Genomic DNA, 26754 nt, shown 5'->3' with positions numbered 1-26754 from the left:
ATATGTAAAAATTGCTCTTCTGTGAAGCAGAGGAACTGAAAGCCTATTTTTTTTTTTTTTTTTTGTTTTTTTAAATTTTGGGCTATTTTTTGGGCCAGTTTATTAAAACAATACTACCATCACTAATAAAGTCCAACAAATTGACAAGAAACCAAATCACCATCTTTTCTTTTCTTCCTTAAAACTATTTTGATTGGATGGAGGTGGAGTGGGGATTTAAAAATTGAAGTGGCAAGTGGGAAAGGAAATTACATACAAATTGTCTGTCCAAAGTCCAAACAAACTTCGTAATGTAGCACTACATTAATCTGTTACACTTAACATCCTCTTTATATGGTGCCTGACAAATTTGAGTGTGGAGTTTCTCTGTAGAAAGAGTTTCCATAGATAATCTGTATAAAAGAAAGATAAGATAGTACCCAATAATGGAGTTGTTTGAGGAGTTCCTTATTATCACAAGCTTGTTTCTTGAATTCTTTTATCGATAAATGATGCTACATTTTTCTTGAAATATCCAGCTAATCAACCATTCAAGCCTCTAATAGACTTGAAAAGAACTCTGTTGTTCAGTTCCTCACAATACAACAAAACATTTAATCTTTTCTTTCCGTTTTCCTTAAATGGGAACATAGTACAACACAAATTGGAAATGCAAATTCATTACATGGAACTCAATTTGCAGTTGCAGTGTCATCAGCTTTCTCCTTGACAGTTCCACATCCATCCATGTCTATAGAAGAAACTATCATTACCAATAACATAACCGGCCACCAGTTTCATCTTTGCATAGAAGAATCAAACGGACGTCACACAAGGACATTCACAGACTCACAAGTCATTTCTTGCCAAAGTAGAAGAGGCAAGTCAGGTCATTTGTGGGATGGTCGGTAATAACTGAAAGAAGCTGGCTTCTTACAATAAAATACTCGTGTACCACACCAGACAAAATCAGTGGCAATTGGCAAGACCATCTCATACTTTATATTGGAGAAGTGTATGAATTATCTTCGACTTGGGAATCTTCATTCAGAGGTTTGGAATCATGAAATGTCTGAATTTCAAAAATCAATCAAGTAATGCGCAAGTAGGTGCCACATGGAATCTACAAGTTCACTAGTATTGCTGTTGCAACCTATGAAGCACTTTGGGGCCTACAGTAGTAATATCACCTGTTTGTTTAAAGGGTTAAAACAATTGCAAAATGTGATGAAAGAAAATCCAAAGGTAAGCAGTAAAGATCTTTGCCTGATCCAAGGGTCAAAACAACAATTTGGCGATGAAGGTCCTTGGATATCTGAAACACCAACTTATCAACTACAGCATCCTGTAAAGCCACAAAAGAACAAGATGGACCATAAATAAAAGGTTGCATAAGCAAAGAAATCATCTAGTTTGTGACCTATCAATCAATATAACATAGCTGCTTTTCTTGTAGAGTTGATCTTGTATTTATTCTCTGGAATGAAACTTCACTTTTGGAGTTACACAAATATGAAGACCTTTAATGAGATGACTATTTACTAAGTGAATGTTTTTAGCTGATGTCAGCTATCAGGAGAGAGATCTAGTAACTAGAGACCTTCATAGGAGAGCAAATGGAACACCTAATTCTAAATAATCTCTACAACATTTTTCTAGTGATTTTCAATTCACCAAATTGATCAGAGTAGAGCACAGCAAGTAGTCTTTTACCATTCTGACATCATGAATGACAAGTGACCATCACATATAAAGTCCCTCATTTGTGAAGGTAAGATACAGGTCTTACCAGAGAAGAGATATATTCACATGGTGGGCCATTAATAGAAGCAGCTAAATCACTTCCACTAACATCCCAAAAACCTTTGTCTCTGGCAGCATAAACCTGACACCATAACTCAAACCTGTTAGTTGCCCTTAGCACCTGTAAATGACAAAGATTATGGACCAAGATGACCGTACCTCTGTAACCACAACATGATCTGCATCACTGAGTGCAGTGGCAAATTCATCTTTCAATGCTGCTAGACGACTGCAAAAGTAAAAAGCTACCATAAGCAGAAAGTAAAATGAGTCATATAAAATAATGACTACATTGGCAGATGGACCTCTAGCTCTAGCTCAAAGGCCTTCCCTCCTTGTAAAAAGCAAGTTATAGTGGGAGGTCATGGGTTCAGGACCGACCAAGTGCTTAAGTAATTTAACCATTTAGAGAGAGAGAGAGAAAAAGAAAAAACGGTCTTTGTTCCCATTCTATGTGAGAATACCTGTAAGAATGAGGTTGGAATACCACCCATATAGCCTTGAATGGGAACCTTTGACGTGCTGCTTGAAGAACTGCACAGATTTCTGTTGGATGGTGTGCATAATCATCATATATATGGCATCCACAAATTGTACCAATCATCTCAAAACGTCTGGAAACACCATTGAAACTTTTCAAGTGTAGTCTTACGTGACTGATTAGCTCATAATTTTGCATTCTGTCACTAAAAAGTGCCATCACTGTAGCAATAACCTGACAATAACATAAAATAAGATAGCTTAACCCTAAAAAGAGAGAAAATTTAAGAGTATATTTGAGGAACTTAAGAGACCAATAACCCAAGAAACTAGAAAGTGAAGCATAGTACACATGCATCAACCTGTAATATTTCCAATCCTAATAATCAAACTAATTAAAAAAAAAAAATTAACAGTCAATCTGTATATAAAACTCCATCTGACTAACTTACAATACCAACTGACATCAGAAAAAAATAGATGTGATGCAGAAGTTTATAACTCTATATGAAATACAAAAACAAACTGGAGCTTTTGAGCATAAAGAATTTTTTTGTAAAACTAAGTAAATATTTTCACTCACTGCTAATGAATTGAGGACATTATGAACTCCAGGAATCTGAAGACTGATATCTACCTCTGGAAACTCCCGATGGAACTGCAGATAATCACGTACTAAATTAGATTAGATGAATGTATTATGTCTTAGAAATTTCATATTTAGAAAACTCATGTAAACAGTTAAAAGGCACGAATTTCAGAATTTGGATGGCATTCTGGCAGAGGGATTGAACACTCATTGCTAGAGTTGAAGCCATTTTTCTCAAGACTGTTGTATGATTGGATGGCTGCTTTGAGTAGGCATTCTTTTTCCTCCTAGGAGGAATTTCTGGATTGATGTAATTTTTGTTAGCTCTATAGATTCTTTGGTTCACCACCTGTGTACAGGGAAGTCTGTTTTGCTAATGTGTTTTTTGATGCAATAAAATTTCTTATTTTACTGATAAAAACAATTCTGGGAGAGGGAATAAATCACAAGAGCATGCAAAAGATATAGCCTAAACATGCAAGTTGAAATACCAATATTTTTATGAGAACCATCTTAAAATTAAGAAATATTTATAATTCTAGATTAATTTATAATTTAGAGTAACCAGCTCATGCAAAAAACGAGTAAAGTTAGAACTGAGTCCAAGAAACCGTTTCAAGAACTCACTTAGGCAGGACTGACACCGGATAATGACCCTTTTTGGTTTAAATCACTCTGTAATATTCGGTATTAAGTACAAGTACTTAATAATAAGGAATAGACCCCCACCCCTCCACATTAGTTCTGTAGTCCTTTCTATTTGAGTTATTATTTTCTCCTGATCTTTTTGCTGTTTTTTTTGTTATTTTTCTCTGCTTGCAGTGTACCTTATTTCTCAAGGCCCAAATAAAAAGAAAAAGAAAAAAACAGGAGGGCCGGAAGAGGGGGGGGGGGGGGAATAATGGAATTAGATGTTCTAGATCATACATATCTTTCTTACTTCTTGCGAAAGCTTATATTTTCTGGGCACCATTCTATGCTCTCAAAGAAAAGTGAGGCAAATCTAGAAATTATTAATTGTGATTATACATGTCAATATCAAAGAATGTAATTTACCTGCCAAAATTTGTATCATAACTTTGGCAAATCCTTTTCCAAAGACCAAAGAAGCTTCAAAATATATGTGCTTTAGCTTTCAATAAATACGTTGGGTCTACATTAGGGGCAACCAGAGATGTAGAAATAAAATTATAACCTACCAGTGTGTAATCACTGCCACCATGACAGTTGGGGTGAATTGAGGATGCATGCCAATCATTAAGACTTGAGATTCCATAAGTAGTTATTCTGTAATGCTCATCAAATAGCTCCAAGTTTGGAGCCGGCATCACACCACTGGAATACTCTGATCCAGTCGCTTGTCTCCTGTGATTTAGCAAAGAACGCGTATCTGGACTGTTGTGTACCTTCCAAGGAAATTCCAAAATTAGAATCTATAACAGATAAAATCATATAGGCAGCATTCATGAACTTATACAGCATTGTTGTTGCAGCATATGAATATGAGGAAGCATTTTGAGGTGGAAAACTTGAGTTTATAGTCTCTGCCTTAAATAGATTAATGGTAATGGGATTATGGGATTCACCATATTGTGTTGAGATGCTGGACCTTAATCTTTGAAAAAGGTTCATATCACCATCCGACTCACACCATCCATGTGAAGCAACATCATGTAAGTTTAGCTATTTATCACTCATACATTCTTGTTTCTTAGGCTTAATTGCTCAAGGGATTTAAAAATTCTAACTAGATGCTCATGCTGATAAATGAAAATGAACTTTGAATGAATTGGAGCTTTGTAAATAAAATTATTAGTATTTGTCAAAAAAATTTCTTTGTTTGACTTAGTAAATTTCCGACTTTGAATAGATAGCTAGTCCCATTCACCCAATGTCGTCTTGTCATATAGACGGAACAGATGAACATTATCAACTCAAAAATTCTGTACGCTTAAACCTCTGTGATTGGGTAATTAGATTCAAGAGGAACTTGAATAGTTATCGCATATAGTTAGCAAAAAGCATGAAAAATCAATCATGTAATATATATATATATAAAGTCATAGCACAAAGTTGGACCAGCCATGACTTGTGTAACTAGTTTTATTTATATATTTGGTAACAAATCTTGATTTGAGGTTTTTGGCTTTTTGCACTGAAAATTAGAGTTAATTGGACCAGATCCTTGGTTATCACACCCCTATACAAGCCTGATCACATACAAACAAGAATTAAGTACTTGCAATGAGAAATGAGAAATAAAACTATCAATGCCGCAGAAGTTCTAACTTAGTGCCACCAATTATATCCTTAACAAGACAAGTGGGCGATGGATACCTGTCCCCATATATTATGAGATGTCCACCCACCTTGATTAGATTGAGGAACCTCCTGAAAGTAGATTTAACTGCCTCCTAATGTTGAAAGCATAGATTTAATCAGTCTAAACTATGCCTATGAAAATACAGTCTTGTAATATTAGTTTCCATGCATAAAAAGCTTATCAATCAACACACCTTATCTTGAAAGATATCAACATGCTCCCAGTCCAGATTGGTTACTACAGCTATGTAAGGTGATAATCCCAAGAAACAGCCATCGTATTCATCAGCCTACCCTGAACATAAAGTGCATGAGCATAAAGTTGCAATACTCTAGAAACAGACAGAAAAAGTTACAATTATCAGATCTGTACTGTCCATACAGAAATGTGGAGTGGGATCCAGTAATGATGATGAAATACCAACCCTTTTTCATTAATAAATTGCTTCACATTTTCACTGAGAGATTCCATTATTTGACAAATAAGAAATTTGAATTTTGCTATTTTCAGGCTGAAACAAAATTCATCATCAATTCATACAAGTGGATAGGGTACCTCCAGCACAAAATTTTGACCACCACCTGAAATAATATTTCCTTCTGGAAACTGCAAAAGGATAGCTTTGATTATTTCCAGCATCTAGTGATATCATGAAAAGTGTCTCAACTACAGAAAACAAGCCAATTGAGTAATGGAACCAATTGCAAAACTGCGAAGTTCAAAGAAAAGGAGAAAGCATTACAAGAACTCATTGGAGCGTATGGCCAAATAATAAAAGATACCCACGTGTGTGAAATTCAGCTCTACTGCAGAGCTGCTCAAAGTAAAGTAGATACCTGTGGGACATGTGCTCCAATTACAGCTGTAAGATCATCGCCCATTGCTTTCAAAACATAAGCCAGCATACTTGCTGTTGTACTCTTGCCTGCAAAAATGATAATGTGTATACTTCTTTCAAGGAAAATGAAGATCAATAAGTATGGTAACTTACTAATAAGGATAGAAGATAAAATATGCTAGCTTGCTTTCTTGTTAATAACATGTCACTGTCAGAAGCATACTCAAGCAAAATAAAACACACTAGTTGCTCAATTCAACTTACTTGCAGTATTGAAAGTTTGTTGTTGGAAATTTAAGCAAGCTAGTAGTAACACTTAATTGAGATTGAAAGATTCAATATAAATCTCTAATAAATTGATTGGTTAAACTTACATTCACAAACCCACTGGGTATGTGTGTAAACTAACCACTTAAAAAAATAAACTAAAAATCTTAAATTATAATGATGGTTCCAATATTTACATAATTGCAATCTTGGTCTCTGATTACAATGGAAACAAAATCAATATTTAAGCTAATCTTCATAACTTGGTTGATTCAGTACAAAAGAAAATCTATGGTTCTAGATCCACAAATAATCAACCAAGCAATGCTTCATATATTATGGTGTAATAGATCAGAGAACAATTACCCAAAGTCCTATATTAAATGTACAAAGAGCTACAAGTTACAACATCAATTTTAGAGTATAGAGAAGTCTGTATAAATTACAATTTGTATGAACTGCTGAACTACAACCTATAATATTATTACCATGGCTACCACTAACAGCAATAAGCTTGTAGCACTCCGTTAGCCTTCCCAGCCAATAATCCCGTTTGTGTCTGTAAATACGGGGGTTAAGGGAAAATCAAGTAAACCAACGTATTATATTTCATAAATGAAACATTAAAAAATTCCATCATCTGCCTAGTGAAACAAACAGTTAGACTAGTTGAACTACAAAGTAAACAAATCTACGAATGGCTATCACAGGGAAGTACTTTTTGTTCTTTTAGATTGTAAGTTACACATGCACCTGGTGGGTCTTAAATCCACGACCTCACTAGTCCACCTAACACTTGTAAGGGGAGGAGTTGCTAGTTGAGCTAGAGCTCATTGGCAACATTGGAAAGTACTTTTATAGATCTAATGAGGAAATTTCATAGAAACTTTTCCTTTCGAAAGCAGACCATAGGATTCCAAATGTGAATACATTGAAAAAGAGCCAAAGTACTTACACAGCAAAAATAAAAAAGAATTGTAGCAAAAAAAATGCCAAATTTGACAGATTTATGTACTCACACAGGCACTCCAGCAGACTTTGCACGCAAAATCTCCACATTGTCTTGAGGAATAGCACTTGAAACAACAATCGCATTAGGTAATCTTGACCCATCACTCCGTTTCAAATTCAAAACCGAATGACCAATATGCAAACGTGCACCAGCCTCTTGTAGGCTGTCCATGTAGCTGCTCCATTTAACATCTGAGCCACTAACCTCAAAACCCTATAAACAATTCACACTATTAATATTCAAAACCTAAGAAAGATTCACTTGTAACACCTTGAAATTAACAGCAAGCAACACAATTAAACCCCATCAAACATGTTTCTACCAATGACAAGATTTTTGACAACGTAATGAATTAATTTGGTTTCTAAAAACAAATTCATTTGAATTGTAAAACAAACAGAACAAAACAAAAACAAAATTCCATCTTTTTTATTTGGACATAAGATGGGATATAAAATTTTCAATCTTTATGCTTTCATTTTCCATTACCAAGGTCCAAGATGCAAAGAATATTACTCTACTACTTATCAAAAACTAAATAAAATTTTACTCTACTAAACTCAAAACGATTCTATGCCTTTAGTTAAGTTGAAACAAAATCATAAGACAAATTTATATTTTTCTTCAATTTCCAAAATTTTCTAGTGATTCAAACAGAATGTAAACTGTAGAGTCATTTGTTATCAACTTCAATATATAACTATTTGGCATTGTCAAGTTGAGCTTCTATCATCTTCTAGAAACAAACAAAAGTGATTCTTTTCACTTCACTTCTCTTATCTTCTCTACTTTTCTTTGTTCTTTCATTTTAACTTTCCTTTTTCTTTTTCCACTTTCTCGGAAACCAAACATGGCATTAGACTTTAAAAAAATAAAAAAAAATAAAAAAAATAACACTTACTTGTTTGAGAGCAAGCATTGCCAGTGCAGACAATCCACAACCTCCAATACCTACAAAGTGAATCCAACCCTTTCGACCATTTTCCGATTGAAACGGTTCTTGATTTTGAGTTTCCTTGACCGTACATTTTATGCTAGTGGTTTTACTCAAGGCAGGGAGAGATGGTGGAGTGTGATTGGTTGTGGACCAGAGAGGAGTACTTCTGCGACGTATTGGAAAGTAGGGCTTCGGCTTCTCGAGAAAATCTGATGGACAACGAAGGGAGTTGGACTGAGATAGTACCGGAAAATCCATGATTTTCCCGGGAAAGTGACGGTGTTGAGTGTTAATGTATATTATGTTATGGGCTTTAGGCCCAATTAGTTTACTTGTACCGCACACTTACGCCTCCTATATAAGGCTCTGATGTATATTCTCTTATTATGAAATACAATACAATCATTCAGTATTTCTAACATGGTATCAGAGCCACTGCTCTGACCTTTTCTTAGCAGTCTTGTCTTCATTGTGTGACTTCCTTTCTTTTACTAACGCTTCCGCCATCACAACTGCCGCCGCAGCCTATCGCCGTTGAACCTCCGACGTCATCCAGCCGTCGTCCTTGGGTTCCGGACCTGCAGCCGCCGTCGTTCAGGAGTTTCACACTACACAGACCACTGCTCTTTGCATCACCGCTGCGAATATTGCTCCGATTTCATTTTTGAAGGTACCACTGAGATCGTCCTGCGCCGATCTACACATCCGTGGAAGCCTCGTCGCCATCGGAGACCTCACGCGCCGATCAAAGTTGCTGCTTCGACGATCACGCGCCGATCAAAGTTGCTGCTTCGACGATCACGCGCCACACGCGCCGCCACGCGCCGATGTTTTAAGCCACGCCCTTCTCACGCGCCGTCACGCGCCGTCGACTTGCTGCCACGCGCCTGCACGCGCTCGCACGCGCCCTCACCTGGTCTACTGACGTCATCTCACCTGCCACGTCAGCCCTAGCTGCGTCAGCATCCACTATTCTGCTGACGTCATCGCCACGTCATCCCATGACGTCATCTTCTGACCGTTGACCAAGCGTTGACCTTTGACCGAGCGTTGACCGTTGACCACTGTTGACCGTTGACTTTGACCGTTAACCGTTGACTTTGACTTTGACTTTGACCATTGACTTTGACTGTTGACTTTTCGCGTAGATTTCGTTTTTGCAGTCCATTTTTGCATATTTTGCTTCAAAATGAAGAATAAGGACAAGTCTTCTTCCTTTTGCAACAATCGTCGCCGACAATTCAACAAACGTTTTTGCAATTTTTGCAAACGTTTTGGCCATAATATTGAGACTTGCTATCAACGCAACAAATCAGTTATTTCCATTTCTGCTGCTACTGTTGCTAACACTGAGAGTGTCCAACCTATGGCTCCCGTCTCTGCAAAGTCTCAGTCTTCCATTTTCACCATTTCCAGAGATGACCTTATAAATATCATCGCCAATGTCATTCGTATGGTTGGTAATGCATCTTATTCCTCTTCTCTCTCAGTTTTATCTGGTATGTCTCCTACCTCTTGGCTTATGGATTCTGCTTGTTGCAATCACATGACACCTCACTCGTCCTTATTTTCTGACCTTAAACCTGCACCACACCCTCTTAATATTCGCACAGCAAATGGTTCCACAATGTCTGGTCATAATATAGGTTCCGTTGCGACCTCCAATCTCTCGGTTCCTGGAGTCTTTAATGTTCCTGACCTTTCTTATAATTTGTTTTCTGTTGGACAATTAGCTGAGTTGGGTTATCGCATTATCTTTGATTATTCTGGGTGTATTGTGCAGGATCCGAGGACGGGACGGGAGCTTAGGACTGGTCCCAGAGTTGGGCGTATGTTTCCCGTGGACAACCTTCGTCTTCCACTTGTTGCTCCTGTTTCTGTTGCTGCAGCTGCTACAGCTTCTTCAATTCCTTCCCTTGCACTTTGGCATGCTCGACTTGGTCATGCATCTTCCTCTCGGGTACAACAATTAGCTTCTAGAGGTTTGTTAGGTTCAGTGTCTACAAAAAATTTTGATTGTGTTTCGTGCCAATTAGGAAAACAACCAGCTTTGCCTTTCAATACTAGTGAATCAATATCCACTGATATCTTTGACCTTATTCATTCTGATGTTTGGGGCCCTTCCTCTGTCTCTAGTATTGGTGGGTCTCGATATTTTGTTGTCTTTGTTGATGATTACTCTCGCTATAGCTGGATTTTTAATATGAAACATCGTTCTGAATTATTGCAAGTATATTCTAATTTTGCAAAAATGGTTGAAACTCAGTTTTCCAAACGCATCAAAATTTTTCGATCTGATAATGCTCTTGAATATACTCAATATGCTTTCCAAGCTGTTTTGCATTCCTATGGCACTGTTCATCAACTAACTTGTCCAGGTACCTCTCAGCAAAATGGTAGAGCCGAACGGAAACTTCGTCATATTCTTGACACTGTTCGTGCTCTCCTTCTCTCTGCCAAAGTTCCTGCTCCTTTTTGGGGCGAAGCTGCTCTTCATGCTGTTCATGCTATTAATCGCATTCCGAGTCCGGTTATCCAAAATCAAACTCCATATGAGCGCCTTTTTGGGTCATCTCCAGACTATCACCACCTTCGCTCCTTTGGTTCTGCTTGTTTCGTTCTTCTTCAGCCACATGAGCATAACAAACTTGAGCCTCGGTCAAGGCTTTGTTGTTTTCTTGGCTATGGCGAAACTCAAAAGGGGTATCGGTGTTATGACCCTGTCTCTCATCGTCTTCGTGTTTCCCGCAATGTTGTCTTTTGGGAACATCGCCTCTTTGTCGAGCTCTCTCACTTTCGTGCCTCCCTATCTTCCTCCTCTGTTTTAGATCTTTTTCCAGATGAGGCACATATTCCTTCTGTAGCTGCTCCTGATCCTCCTATAGTTGCTCCTGATTCTCTTGTAGACTTCTCTGTCCAACCACCAGATATCACTGATCCCTTTCCTAGTTCACCCTTTAATGAACAGGTGGAAGATGAACAGGTTGAAGACGAGCTACCCAACCCCAACCCTGAGCTTGGGTCCCCTGCTCCTGCTCCGCCTGAAGATCTTGCACAAGACATTCCACCTCGTCACTCAACTCGAGTAAGATCTATTCCTGCACATTTACTTGACTATCATTGTTACACTGCTCTTGCTACACTACATGAGCCTCACACCTATCGTGAGGCTTCCATTGACCCTTTATGGCAGATTGCAATGAAAGAGGAATTTGATGCATTATCTAAAAATCATACTTGGGATTTGGTGACACTCCCTCCCGGGAAATCTGTGGTTGGTTGTAAGTGGATCTACAAGATTAAGACTCGCTCTGATGGGTCCATTGAGCGCTACAAAGCTCGTCTTGTTGCAAAAGGTTTTACACAGGAGTATGGGATTGATTATGAAGAGACCTTTGCTCCGGTTGCTCGTATCTCATCTGTCCGTGCCCTCTTAGCTGTTGCTGCTGCCCGTAAATGGGATCTTTTTCAGATGGATGTCAAAAATGCATTCCTTAATGGGGATTTACATGAAGAAGTTTATATGCAACCTCCTCCTGGTCTCTCTGTTGACTCAAACAAGGTTTGTTACCTTCGACGTGCACTTTATGGCCTTAAACAAGCTCCACGAGCTTGGTTTGCTAAATTCAGCTCTACCATCTCTCATTTGGGTTACATGGCCAGTCATTATGATTCTGCCTTATTTCTTCGTCGCACTGACAAAGGCACTATTTTACTTCTCCTATATGTGGATGATATGATCATAACTGGTGATGACCTCAGTGGCATTCAAGAACTCAAGGATTTTCTCAGTCAGCAATTTGAGATGAAAGATCTTGGACATCTCAGCTACTTCTTGGGTCTTGAAATCACTCATTCTACTGATGGACTTTATCTTACTCAAGCTAAGTATGCTTCTGAACTCTTGTCTCGAGCTGGACTCACTGATAGCAAGACTGTTGACACTCCAGTTGAGCTTAATGCGCATCTGACTCCCTCAGGGGGGAAACCATTGTCTAATCCCTCTCTTTACAGACGATTGGTTGGCAGCCTAGTTTATCTCACAGTTACTCGTCCAGACATCTCCTATGCTGTTCATCAGGTGAGCCAGTATCTGTCTGCTCCACGATCAACTCACTATGCTGCTGTTTTGCGCATTCTTCGATACTTGAAGGGCACCCTCTTTCATGGCCTTTTCTACTCAGCTCAGTCTCCTCTTGTACTCCGTGCATTCTCTGATGCTGATTGGGCAGGAGATCCTACTGATCGCAGGTCTACTACAGGTTACTGTTTTCTCCTTGGTTCTTCTTTGATTTCTTGGCGAAGCAAGAAACAAACTTTTGTGGCCCGCTCCAGTACTGAAGCAGAATATCGTGCTCTTGCTGATACCACATCTGAGCTCCTTTGGCTACGATGGCTCCTTAAGGATTTGGGTGTGTCCACCTCCTCTGCTACTCCCCTTTATTGTGACAACCAGAGTGCCATTCATATTGCTCATAATGATGTCTTTCATGAACGGACTAAACACATCGAGATTGATTGTCATTTTATCCGTTATCATCTTGTCCATGGTGCTCTTAAGCTTTTCTCCGTCTCCTCCAAAGATCAACTTGCAGATATCTTCACCAAGTCACTTCCTAAGGGACGCACTCGTGATTTGGTTGACAACCTCAAGTTGGTCTCACATCCACCTTGAGTTTGAGGGGGGCTGTTAATGTATATTATGTTATGGGCTTTAGGCCCAATTAGTTTACTTGTACCGCACACTTACGCCTCCTATATAAGGCTCTGATGTATATTCTCTTATTATGAAATACAATACAATCATTCAGTATTTCTAACATTGAGAACAGGGAGATCATATTTACTATTGGGCCTAAAGAGAGAGTGGTGGATGTAATAGGCCCAATGAATTGGGCCGACTTCAGACTATGGTCCATTTCAGCCTCTCAGCCTAATTTGCCATGCCCGGTAATGCAGATGCTCTATAAATTATCCATTTGTTTTAACTTTTAATGTTAATGATAAGTTTTAGTTGGCTTAATAAGATTTGAGATTTGATCTCTGTTTATGTTAAAAACTAATCGGTTTCTTTTTTTTGTTTTTTGTTTTATGAGAAATACTGAAAACTTTATTGAATAGAAAAGGATAAGTTGGAATCAAGAAAGAGTGGGCTTTCCTCTATCCAAGTTACAAATTCACTAATTCCTTTAGCATGTCGTGCTGAAGTATGTGCTGCTTGGTTAGCTATTCGTCTCACATGTTGGAACTAAGTTCGTCGAAAGGCTTGCAGTCAGTGAAGAGTCCCTCCAATGACGTCCACAAATGAGACCTGGGGTGTAATGGTACCACATAGGGCATCAGAGACTACCTTCGACTTTGTCTCAAATATCACCTCCCTAACCCCAACATCCCATGCAAAGGAGACCGCTTCATCTGCGGCTTTTGCTTCTGCCTCCAATGGACCCAGCGGTAAAGGCAAATGTTTACTCAAAGCGGCTATCACCGATCCCTCATGGTCACGTATTATAACCCCGATGTCGAAAGTGTGAAGGTCTGGAAAGATTGCGGCATCAATGTTAGCTTTGTACCATGGGTGGGATGGTGGAATCCAACGAGGATCCGCTTATTCCTTGAAAAGAGACCGAGCAAGGTGAGCTAGCTGGAAGTCATCGAGGATGGAGCGAGCTTTGTGGATAATCTCATGGCAGGTCTGTCTGGTGGAGCCAAGCCTTGCCTTGTTACGGTTCTACCACATGCACCACGCCATTGTGATAATGAGCTCAATCAAATCGTTACCCATGCACTGCACAAAGATTACATACCAGAGAAGATCAACAAACTCCTTGAAGCTCACATCCGTAGCATCAAAAGATATTCCTATGGCCACCCAAACTTCACGTGCTTTGGTGCAATCCCAAAACAAATGTCCACTTGTTTCCTCAGCCATTCCGCATGCTTCACAGGTTGCATTGTCAATCACTCCGCGACGGCAAAGGTTTACCTTCGTAGGGAGGATGTTACAGCTTGCTTTCCATGCAAAAGTTTTTAACATGTTAGGGATACCAAGGCTCCAAATTGTTTGCCAAAACTGTCCCGTCATATCATTGGTCGAGGCCCCCTCCGTGGTTGTGTTTGGTGATAATGCGATGGCCATCTTGTAGGTGTTATTCACCGTGAAAATTCCTTTAGGTGTATAGGCCTAAACCATGCGGTCATGAGTGCGTCGATGGCTCCATGGGATGCTTAGAATGGTCTGAGCTTTAGTAGGTAGGAAAATATGCTTCATTAAAGCATCCTTCCACATATCTGTTGCTTCATCAATAAGCTTAGAAACAATTGAGTCAATGTGGAGCGTATTTGGCAGGGTGATAGTGCGAAAAGTAGATGGTTGTGGGATCCATCTGTCTCTCCACACTCGGATAGTAGTGCCATTGCCCACCTATCAATAGTGGCCATCATTGACTATGTGCTGGGCTGCCATGATACTTTACCATGCATAGGAAGGTTGTCGGCTAAGCTCTGCATGGAGAAAATCACTGTTAGGAAAATAACGAGCTTTAAGAACACAGTATACCAGTGAGTGTGTGTTTGTCTGCAAATGCCATCCTTGCTTTAACAGGAATGTTAAGTTCTAAAGACTTAGGATTTTATGTATTTAGAACTGTAATGTGTATTGTTGGCAAACCATGATTAAAACAAGATGTTTAGTCATGTTTAGACTTGCTCAAAATTGGTTCATTTATGTAAAGTTGGAATAAGTTAATGTAGAATGTATTTATGCTTCTCGGCCTAGTTCGATCGATCGAAGCTTAGGCTCGATCAATCGAAAATCGGGTCAGAGGCGTTTTTCTACAAAATTCCAACTCAACCCTAGTTTGTTTTAAAACGTTTAAGGTTTTCTAATTTGCCCTAGGTATAAAGGGTAAACCCTAACCACGTTTTAGTGTTACTCATATTACTGTTTGTGTAAATCTCTTGTGAGATCTATGAGGAGCTTTCCTTTACACAAGTTTAGGATTATCAAGAAAGAGATTTCTTCAAGAGCTTGATGATCATTCAGTTGTTGCCATAAGAACTTAAAGAAACACAAGTGGGTGTGCTTGTACTTGCTGGAGAATCCAAGAAAGAAGGAGTCCGTGGTTTCGGAGCTTGCACGTGATCGTGCCAGTAAGTTTCTACTGGTGGGTAGTAATAGGATGTTAGTAGTCTAAGTCCTGTTGAACAACTTTGATTCTTTTATAATGGATTCAGGTTTACTTTGAGGATAGTTAGGTTAAATCCTCCTCAGGTTTTTATCGGTTTGGTTTCCTAGGTAATCATATCATTGTCTCTTTTATTTTTCTGCTATTTTGCATGATATGATTATTTGATTGTGATAACCTAGATTTGGGATTTGGGATTTGGAATTTGGACTAAGTAACAACTTGACTAATTACCTAAGTTAATCCAATTGTGTTTTTAAGGGGTCTAAAAACTATCAAGTGGTATCAGAGCAAGTTGCTTTCTTATTGTTGATCTTTTGATCACTGAGCTGATCCTTGACCCCTGTTGTCATGGAACATGGACATTCTCTTGTTATTCCTCCTCACTTTGATGAGAATAACTATGCTTATTGGAAAGTAAGGATGAAAGCATTCCTGAAATCAATTGATGAGAAAGTCTAGAACTCCGTCGAATACGGATGGGAGAAGCCCACTACTCCTGTTAGTGAGTGGCAAACTTCTCAAAAAGAAGCAGCCGCGTTCAATAGCAAAGTTATGAATGCTATCTTTAACGCTGTTTCTATAGAGGAATTTAAGAAAATCTCTAATATTGAGGTTGCTTATACTGCTTGGAATATCCTCCAGACTGTGCATAAAGGCATAAAGTCTGTCAAAATCAACAAATTGCAGCAGTCAACTTCTAAATTTGAAAGCACTAGGATGTCTGATGATGAATCTTTTGATGAATTCTATGCTAAACTTAATAATATTGTTAATTCTGCTTATAACTTGGGTGAAATCTATGATCAACCTAAAATTATTAAGAAGATTCTTAGATCTTTGATTGAAGATTTTAAACCCAATGTGACTGCCATCACTGAGAGCAAGGATGTAGACTCCACCATTATTGATGAACTTTTAGAATCTCTTTAATCCTATGAGTTTGACCTACCTAAGACCAGCAAATCCAAACCAATGGCTCTTAAGTTAGTTGATGATATTGATGTTGGTGGATTTGATGATGAGTTCTCTGCTACAGAGATTGCTTACCTTGCTAAGAACTTTAGGAATTTTCTTAGAAACAACAACAGAAGGGTAAGAGATAAGAACACTGCTGAACCTAGAAACTTTAGGAAGAATGATCCCACTAAAGTTAACAACACTAATAAACCTAGAGAAAAAGTAGGTCAATCTTCTAATAATTCTATGGGTCCCCAGTGTTTTGGATGTTAAGGGTATGGTCACATGAAATCTGAATGTCCTACCTACTTGAAGTTTAAGGGTAAGGCTATGGCTGTAACTCTTAGTGATAGTGAAGTTTCTGATGATGAGTTTGGTTGTGACGAGGATGGAAACTTCATTACTTTCACTGCTACTGCTATAGTCAATGAAAGCATATCTACCGAAGAGAACCCTTCTGATGGGGAACTCTCTGAGGACGCAGATCTTCAAGAAGCCTACAATAAATTTTGCAAAGTTGCTACAAAGGATGCTATGAATGTTGAATTAGGCTTGAAGAAAATTGTATCTCTTGAGCTTGATAAGAAGAATTTGCTTGTTAAACTGTTTGATGCTAATGAACTTTTGAACAATGTCAAAACTGAGAATATGCTATTACTTGACAAAGTTAAATCTTTGGAACTTGATTTATCTTTTGCTAGATCTGCTAGTTCTAAACTTGATTAAATGCTGAGTGTTCAAAAGTCTCCTTCTGACAAATCTGGATTAGGTTTTGTTGAAAGCATCTCTGTGTCTGCTTTCCATTCCATAAACTTTGTCCCTTCATCTTCTTCTGAATCTTCTGTGAGTGAGATTGTGAGTAAAACTGTCAAGCCCCCTGTGAGTGAGGTTATCAAACCCATAGAAGTTTCACCGTCTATGAAGATTAGGGTTGATCTGAAAGAGTCTAAACCTAAGCAGCCTACCCTTTCTAAGGACAAGTTACATGATAAGCCTGCATGGGTTTATCATTTTTGTGGAAAGTCTGGACACATTCGTCGAAACTATTACAAGCTGTAAGCTGCTAAGAAAGCAAACAAACCAAAAGTACCTATGCCTTAAGCACAAGATCCTATGGTACTCATTTGTGAATTGGTGAAGGCTTTAAACTTTTATTCCAATCCAGGAGTTGGTAATCATTCCTATGTGAATAAGAACTCCAATACTCGTGGTGCATCTAAAAAGTTTTGGATGCAAAAGAATCAATCTAATTGAGTCATTCTGACATGGTTCTTATGCTTCATTGCTATTCTTTGTGACCATTATTCTTTGTTTTTTTTTTGTTTTCTCTGTTTTTAGGATTTGCATTACATAACATTCATGCATTTCATTCTAGGTTGTTTTTGTTTATTTTTTTCAAAATAAAATAAATAAAAAATGGCACAATTGCACTTTTAGTCCCTATATTTTGAAGTTTTTCCATTTTAGTCCCTACATTTTATTTTTTCCATTTTTAGTCCCCAAAACCAATTTACGCTTTCCGTTTTAGTCCTTTCCGTCAGTCAACCAACGAAAATAGCTGAGGTGGCAGCCGGAACAATTAAAATATTATAAAAAAATGCCACATCACCCTGACAAATCAGCATATATATTTTAAAAATTAATTTATTAATTTTAACTAAATAAAAAAAAATAAAAACAGAATTAAAAATCAAAATTCACCTTAATTAAGATTTAAAGAGTACAAACTCAAAAAAATCATACAAACCCAAAAATCAAACATAGAAAAACCAAATCCACATCATATTAAACATGAACAAGAAATTAAACATGAACACATTAAACATTTGAACAAGAAGACAAACACAGAAAATTTAAAACCCAAAAAATTAGCATTAGATCCACATCAACACAAAATTAAACATGAACAAATCCGAAAAATCAAACCCCCACACCACCAAAGCATCAAACACAAAACTCAAACCCAGAATTTCTAGCCCCCAAACACAAAGACACTAAACTCTAAACCCAAATTTTCGGGCACCAAAGAAAATAGAAGAAAAGAAAGAGTATGATTCTCTTATCTTTTTGAGAAACCAACACAAAATCAACTTAAACCAACACAAAACTCAACAATCTGAAACCCAACGATCAACGACCCACCGATCTAAAACCCAACGATCTGAAACTCAACTCAAACCACCGATTCGAAACCTCCAAACGCACCAGATCCACCACCTTTGATCTCTACTTCTGTTTCATTGCAAGGAACCCAGGCTGCCTCAAGCTTCAATCCTTCGTTGTTGACCACGACGCCACGAACGGCAGTGAGTCCTTTTTGGGCTTGGTCTGTGGGTTTCACATCAATGGACCTAGCCGATCCAAACCCAGATCTACCCAGAAAACCACCACCACAAACCCACCAACCACACCACCGCCGATCACCACCACATCATAACCCAGCAACCCAAATCAGCCAAAAGTCACGAACCCAGCCAAAACCAGATTCACGGCAGCCCACAGCCTGACCCACCAAGCCCACGACAGCCCACCGCCGCTGCATGTCCTTAACCCACGATTCATAGCCACCAAACCCGACCCACCACCAACATCAAGAGTAGGGGCCATTAAAGACGAAGGAATCGACCTCGAATCTGCCCAGAATGACTTGAACAATCGCTGGTCCACTCGTCGGTGGTGGAAGTACCATTAAGGCACTCGATGGAGAGGACTGTCGGAGAAAAATAAATAAGAGAAAGCCAAGAGAGGAGTTTGACCCGAGAGAGAGAGGGAGAGAGAGATTTGGGAAAATGAAAGATGAGTTTGGGTCTGAGTTTAGTGTTTATTGATGATTTTGTTTTGTTTGATTGACAAGAAAATTTAAGAAAAATTGAGAAAGTTACTACAAGTTTTTTTTTCTTACTCTTTAAATCTTAATTAAGGTGAATTTTGATTTTTAATTCTGTTTTTATTTTTTTTATTTAGTTAAAATTAATAAATTAATTTTTAAAATATATATGCTGATTTGTCAGGGTGATGTGGCATTTTTTATAATATTTTAATTGTTCCGGCTGCCACCTCAGCTATTTCCGTTGGTTGACTGACGGAAAGGACTAAAACGGAAAGCGTAAATTGGTTGTAGGGACTAAAAATGGAAAAAATAAAATGTAGGGACTAAAATGGAAAAACTTCAAAATATAGGGACTAAAAGTGCAATTGTGCCATAAAAAATAAAAAAATAAAAAAGGAAAAAGGAACCAAATTATGTTTTTGCACTATTTCCTTGGTTTTTGAAAACAAGGTTGGTAAATTTATTTTCACATAACATGTCTTTTGTACCTTATTTGGCTTTGATGGGCTTACTTATTGCACTTTACTAGTTGAAGATTTGTAGTGCATGTTGTGTGAAAAAGATGTTTATGGTTTTGATCACTTTGTCTTGATCTTGAAGTTACTTGTCTTTGATTGTCGGACTTGAACCTTTAGAGAAAGGCATAAATAACCATTTCACCACTGTTCATTAGCCAATCATGAACACCTTAATGCATATCATAAGATTTTGTGCTCTAAAAAGTGTAGCACATACACAAAAAGAACATAAGGTGTAGCCTCGGTTTAATGCAAAAATTGGTGTATACATTATTGGACTTAATGTTAAAATCAATCAAATAAAATTGGTGTGTACATTATCCCGGCTATTTTAATAAGTTTTTGAATAATTAAAATTTGTGTGTAGAATATGAGGCAAAATCAAGAAACTTACATGATTGTAAGCTTATGATCTAGGAGATGTGGGAGTTATATAATGTAACTTTTTAGGTGATAGTCTCTTTCAAATTCTATGTGATGAATTTTTGTAGACTTTGTGTTTAATTGTTATATTCATATCACCTTACATGTATCTCAAGTTTTTGCTAGTTACACACACTACACAAGTTACTCTTTGCTAAATATTGTACATGTTATTGTATGTATCTTTGGTCTGACCAACCAAGTTTGCAAATACTTTGAGTTTTATACAAAACTGATTTGATGATTGAAAATTTATGGAGAATGTAAGAAATTTTAACTTTGGGAAAATTAAGCTTAACTCCTTGTTTTTGAAAATCATATCATCACATACTCATGCATTTTATTCTTCAATTTCAATGCTTTGAGATGTTCCTAAAATTGTTTTAAAAACTGTGTTTTTTCTCAAATTTTTGTGAGCCTTTGCCAGTTTCGATTGATCCAATCTGTTTTTCGATCGATCGAAATTGTTTTAAAATTGTTTAAGGAATGTAAAGTTGGAATAAGTTGATGCAGAATGTATTTCTGCTTCTCGACCTAGTTCAATTGATCGAAGCTTAGGCTCGATCAATTGAAAATCGGGTCAGAGGCATTTTTTTGCAGAATTCCAACTCAGCCCTAGTTTGTTTTAAAACTTTTAGGGCTTTCTAATTTGCCATAGGTATAAAAGACAAACCCTAGCCACGTTTTAATGTTGCTCATATTATTGTTTGTGTAAATCTCTTATGAGATCTGTGAGGAGTTTTCCTTTACACAAGCTTAGAATTATCAAGAAGGAGATTTCTTCAAGAGCTTGATGATCATTCAATTGTTGCCATAAAAACTTAAAGAAACACAAGCGGGTGCACTTGTACTTGCTGGAGAATCCAAGAAAGAAGGAATCTGTGGTTTCGGAGTTTGCACGTGGTCGTGTCAGTAAGTTTCTACTAGTGGGTAACAATAGGATGTTAGTGGTCTAAGTCCTGTTGAACAGTTTTGATTCTTTCATAGTGGATTCAGGTTTACCTTGAGGATAGTTAGGTTAAATCCTCCCTAGGCTTTTATCGGTTTGGTTTCCTAGGTGATCATATCATTGTCTCTTTTATCTTTCTGCTGCTTTGCATGATATGATTGTTTGATTGTGATAACCTAGATTTGGAATTTGGACTAAGTAACAACTTGGCTAATTACCTAAGTTAATCCAATTGTGTTTTTAAGGGGTCTAAAAACTATCAAGGAGTGCCAAGTTGAAAGCTTTAAGGTCTCGAAAGCCAAGTCCTCCATCCTTTTTGGGTGCACACATTTTATCCCAACTTAACCACACCATCCTATTTCTACCGTTGGATTGTCCCCACCAAAAGGTACGAACCATGCTAGTTAGCTCGTCACATAAGGTATCTGGTAGCTTGAAGACACTCATTGTATAAGTAGGGATGGCTTGAGCCACTGCTTTGATGAGGACTTCCTTTTTTGCTTGTGAGAGCATCTTTTCTTTTCACCCAGAGAGTTTATTGTCTAGCCTCTCTTTTAGTGTGCGAAAGGTGTTTTTCTTAGATCTTTCAACTAGGGAAGGTAATCCCAAGTAGGTTTCATGCTGCCTAATGACCTCCGCTCCAAAAAGTTGTTGTATGTACTCCTTAATTTCTTGTGGAATGTTATGGTTGAAAAATAATGAGGTTTTCTCTCTATTGAGTTGTTGGCCAAATGTCTTTTCATAGGTCTCCAAAATTTGTTCCAGGTGGCTTGACAAAAAATGATACCATCATTTGCAAAGAAAAGTTGTGATATTGGAGGGCCTTGTGGATAGGCAGCTACTCCATGCAATCCTTCATTTCTTGTGGCTTAATGGAGAAGAGCTGATAGTCCTTTTGCACATAACAAGAAAAGAAAAGAAGATATGGGGTCCCCTTACACAAGCCCCTTTTAGGGGTGATGTGGCCTCGAGGTGTACGATTAATTTGGACAGAATATGTAACTGAGGTAACACAAAGCATTATAATGTTCACCCATTTATCAAAGAAACCCATTTTCAATATAATATCTTTTAGACACCCCCATTCTACTCTATCAAAAGCCTTACTCATGTCGAATTTCAAAACCATCTCCCCTTGCCGCCAATTTTGTTTGTTGTTTAAGTAGTGCATGGTCTCAAAATCAACTAAAACATTATCAGTAATAAGGCGAGAAGACATAAAAGCACTTTGATTTTCACTGACAATATCTGGAAGGAAACACTTCAATCTATTTGCTAGGACTTTGGAGGCAAGTTTAGAGATGACATTACTCAAGCTAATTGGTCTATATTGGGTTATCTTTGTAGGGTTCTTCACTTTTGGTATGAGCATAGTATGGGTTTCATTAAAATTGGGGGGGATAATTCCCAAGTTTAAAAAATCAAGTACAGCATTGGTGACACACTCACCTAATAAGGACCAAAAGCGTTGATAGAAGAGTGGGGGCATGCCATCTGGGCCTGGTGATTTTTTCGAGTGCATTTGCTTTAGTGCTTTGTGGACTTCCTCAGCTTGAAAAGTTTGGCAGAGATACTCATTCATGGGGCCAGTGACAACGGGTTCTATTGCCTCAATTACTGCTGCTGTATCCATTTGGCCATTGGTTTGAAAAATACCAGTGAAGTAATTCAAGATAACCCTTTCCATGATTTGGTCATCTTCCTGCCAAACCCCATTCTCACCAATGATTCTTCGAATTGAGTTTCTCTCTTTATGATTAGAAGTTTTTTGGTGAAAAAAGGATGTGTTCCGGTCACCATTAGTTATCCATAGGTGCGTGGATCTTTGGTGACACATCATGTTTTCTGCATCAAGCCAATAGTTGAGGGATTTGCGGACCTCGTGAATTTTCGTATAATTCTATAGGGGGTGCGGTTCCAAGGGTTGCAGTGTGACCTCTAGTTGTTCAATCTACCTCTTCATATGTCCAAATTCTGTTTTGTTCCATGCAGATAGGCATGTTTTGCAGTTGGCCAGACAGTTGGAGATTTGGACACCCTCCGGCCTATATAAGCCCTCCATCCATGCTTCTTCAACAACCTCAGCGCAATGTGGGTCTTTAAGCCACATTGCTTCAAAATGAAAAGGTGGGTGGTAGTGTTTTTGGCGTGGTTTCAAAGTTGGTAGACAGACCGCAAGCATGGAGTGGTCAGATGTGGACATCGATAAATGGTGCACCACGGTTTCAGGGAAATTTCTCTTCCATGCAGTAGTAGCGAGGGCTCAGTCTAGGCGAATGTGGATATGACCTTCTGAAGGGTGGTTCCGTGACCATGTGAAAGGAGAGCTTATGTGACCTAAATCCAAGAAGCCACAACGTGAGATGGCGGTACGGAAATGGTCTATTTGTCTGGTTGGACATAGGCTTTCACCCGCCTTTTCCCTACGGCTAATAATCTCGTTGAAGTCACCCAGACATAGCTACGACATTGTATTGGAGCAGCCAAGTGATTCAAGCAAAGTCCATGTCTCCTCATGTTTCCAAACCCCCGACAGTTTCAACTTAAGATATTCATTACTCCGGTAGTGCTACCAAACAGCCACTACCAATCCTAAATTGTCTACCATGAGCTTACCCAAGGTTTTGGCTTCATCATTGAAGAGATTATGTTTCTTATCATTAAGTGTATCTGCATAGGGGTGTTCTGCATGGTTTTTACGTTTTGGGCCCAAAAGTTGTCCACTAGATTCATATGTGTCCATTATATGTTTAGATGGGCCTAGTTTGCACCAGGTGCCAGGTAGTGGGCCAATGTTCACTGTCAGGGTGGAGCGTGTGGGGCTAGTGGTTGTTTTCTGCATTTCTAGAAAGTTGGGCAGTATCTCTGTGAAGTGGGGGTCAGGTATGGGGTAGGGAGTGTCAGTATGGGTGGTAGTTAGTCTGTCTGTGTTTTCCTCTGATGGGATGGCTAGCTTTATGGAGTTCAAAAAGGGAAGTATTGAAGTTTCCGTAACTGTACTTGGTGCCAACTGTGTGAGTGGGTTTGGAAGGCTTGAGTTAGGAAAGGAATTCAAGGCTTTGTCAATCTTCGTGATATGCGCATTAAACAGATTCAGGTCGAATAGGATCTTTGTGTTTATTGGCATTGTATCTGGAATTGTTACATGTATCATGGTAAAGGCGGGTTGTATGGTGGTGGTTGGCTCCGGTTGTGGGTGTGTGTTTTTGCCACCAGCAGCGATGGTCGCATGGGGGGGGACAGTGTGGGTCGGTGAGGTCGTGGTAGTACTAAGGGTTTGGTCATTTTGGTATGGACAACTTGCGGTGGTTGTACGTTAGTCATGGTGGCCTACAACCATGGGCCTTATTGTTGTTCATCCTTGTTTAGAGTTTTGCTGCTGTCGGACCAGAGTTTGTAGTCTCCCTTGTTGTGATTCAAAAAGCCACACCAATAGCAAAAAAATAGGCATGCGCTCATATTGAAGTGAAATATAAAGGGGTTCCGAGTCTCCCAGATCGACGTAGCGCCCTCGGTAGAGAGGTTGGGTGATATTAATGTTGACACGAAGTCAAAGGTAGCATCCACGACAATCTCCAGACGGTGAGGCATCAACCTATTCAACTTCGCTGAGAGTATTTCCTATAGCTACGGCGTTGTTTTTGTTCATACGACTAAGAGGGAGGTCATGAATTTGGATCCAAAATGAAGCGGTGTCAAAATTTGCATCATCCACCGATTCTTTCGTACCGGGTTTGTATAGGCCTATCAAGTATTTGTCAAAAGACCAAGGCCCCTGAGAGAGGATTTTTTGCATGTCGGTCTCGTCGGCGAATAGTAGTAGTACTTTTTTTGATGTAAGGTCTCTAATTTCAAAATCTTTTACAAAGTGCCACATGCTTTTTAGCGTTCGCGAGAATGCTTCCATGCTAACTTGATGCTTGGTAAAGAGTTTCACCACAAGTACTTTGCTATTATCCTCCACGTCTTGTGCTAAGGGAATTGTTTGACATTCCTTCATGTGGAGGGGAGAAGCGGGCACACTGTCCAACGAGGTCCTCCATGGTTATGACGGTAGTGGGAAGGGAGAGAAAGGAGAGGGAAGGAGTATGATATGGAGGGGATGAAAAAGAAACCAAAGTTTCCATCAGGCGTGGGGAAAGAGGAGGCCTATAGAAGGTAGTAGGGTTTCATCGCCGTGGCTCCCGGCAGAGAGCAAACAAGAGAAAAAAAATTAACTAATCGGTTTCTTAATCTAATGATAAAGAATAATCATCATCGAGCATATGATAAACTTTTAAGATGCCATCCGCGAGTGTAAATTTTGTGAGTTTTTATAATCTATTTAGTATTTAGCTTTGTTTGAATTAGGTTTTATATATTATTATTATTTTTACTTAACTTATTTTATCTATGTATACGTTTTTTATACATATAATTTGACTTAATTTACTTTTGAATAAAATAAACTAAAATAAATTCATCAAAAAATAAACTAAAATAAAAGAACTTATCTAAACATATCAATAAATATTTTATGTATCCGAAATCTACATCCATCACTTTTATAATATAATGAGATGAAAATTCTTTTTGGCATGTCGTGTTGAGTTAGAGATATTTTAATAAATATTTTATGTATCTGAAATCTACATCATCCCTTTTATCGTGTCTTGATCTTAAACCCCAACACGACATGTTGAAGCTGGTTAACACAACATGACCCGTATGACATACTTAAGAAGCATGTTATGTTGAGTTGACACAAATGCAACACCACCAGTTTCAACATGCTTAATAATAATAATAGGTTGTATTAGGTTAACACAAATACAATCCATTTAACCTGCTTCAAACACAACCCATTTTAACCTATTTGACTAATTAATATTGTTTTTTATTTAATAACCAACCGTTGTAAACAAAATTATAACTTATAACATTTAAAACAAAATAAAGATTTAATTGTTATACAAGTTAAACAAGTCGGGTTAAAATTGGTCATTTTGTATTGACACAAATAAGTAAACATGTCTAATCTTATCAATCATGGGTTAACTAGGTCAACCCACAACTGACATGTTTTTCATTGTGTTGATTTCGGGTTGATTTAATTTGACCCAAACTCATATAGCAAAAGCCTAACCCTTGTGTCGTGTTTGCAAGTTGAGATTCACACATGAGAAGAAGTAAGATGCATGTATCGAGTGGTCTAATTAGTTAGATACCAAGCCAACAAGTCTCAAGACTTGAGTTTGAATCTCAACAACTAGTTGTATGTTGGTGCTTCTTATATTCCATCTTCATCTCAAACAGTCTAGAGATAATAAGTGTCGCTCCCCTTCTACCCATTTTTTTTTTTTCCTACCAAAATAAAAGAAAGTATCGAGTGATTCGAGTCCACCTTCTCCAAACGCAGACCCACCATAAAAGTCATCGGTTGAGTCATGACTCATGACTAATAAGATGGGTAGATGACTCGGAGATAACACAATCCTTTCATTTTTCTTGTTGGTCAAAATGCTTATCTTTTCTCCCCATTTCCAAAGCATAAAGTGGGAGACCAAAGATACAACAACACGGGCCCAAATTCCACTCAAATGGATGGTTGTCGATCTAAATGTTCTTGGGCGGTGGGGAAAATCCGCTGTCTAAACTCTAACGATGCCCATATTCAAACTTT

General features: G+C 38.3%; 1 protein-coding gene across 2 annotated transcripts; it reads right to left on the bottom strand.

Annotated features, from left to right (window-relative positions):
- Positions 1-625: 625 nt before the first annotated feature.
- Positions 626-8509, bottom strand: LOC115962125 (UDP-N-acetylmuramate--L-alanine ligase-like). 2 transcript variants are annotated; one of them, XM_031081009.1, is made up of 14 exons: positions 8193-8509; positions 7299-7504; positions 6768-6838; positions 6011-6099; positions 5730-5780; positions 5368-5463; positions 5189-5265; positions 4051-4246; positions 2846-2920; positions 2247-2497; positions 1942-2011; positions 1769-1864; positions 1246-1324; positions 626-1169 (listed from the first exon to the last, which is right to left on the bottom strand). In XM_031081009.1, the coding sequence occupies exons 1-14, from the start codon at positions 8484-8486 to the stop codon at positions 1114-1116; spliced, it is 1707 nt and encodes a 568-aa protein (XP_030936869.1). In that variant the 5' UTR covers positions 8487-8509; the 3' UTR covers positions 626-1113. The 2 variants fall into 2 exon arrangements, with proteins under 2 accessions (XP_030936869.1, XP_030936870.1); XM_031081010.1 differs by having other exon boundaries at positions 4051-4257; positions 5221-5265.
- Positions 8510-26754: the final 18245 nt, after the last annotated feature.

Source organism: Quercus lobata, chromosome 9 (genome assembly GCF_001633185.2).
Source record: "Quercus lobata isolate SW786 chromosome 9, ValleyOak3.0 Primary Assembly, whole genome shotgun sequence".
In the NCBI taxonomy this organism is placed as follows: Eukaryota; Viridiplantae; Streptophyta; class Magnoliopsida; order Fagales; family Fagaceae; genus Quercus; species Quercus lobata.
Note: the sequence above shows the minus strand (reverse complement) of the source record. Positions and strands in the feature narration are given on the sequence as shown.

What these genes read in the sequence shown, in the direction of transcription:
- LOC115962125 (XM_031081009.1), bottom strand. Translation starts at nt 8,486, where the DNA reads ATGGATTTTCCGGTACTATCTCAGTCCAACTCCCTTCGTTGTCCATCA. An exon ending in AAGTCTGCTGGAGTGCCTGT is followed by an intron (nt 6,839 to 7,298) that starts GTGAGTACATAA and finishes CCGTATTTACAG; the next exon opens with ACACAAACGGGATTATTGGC. An exon ending in TTCCAACCTCATTCTTACAG is followed by an intron (nt 2,012 to 2,246) that starts GTATTCTCACAT and finishes TTACTTTTGCAG; the next exon opens with TCGTCTAGCAGCATTGAAAG.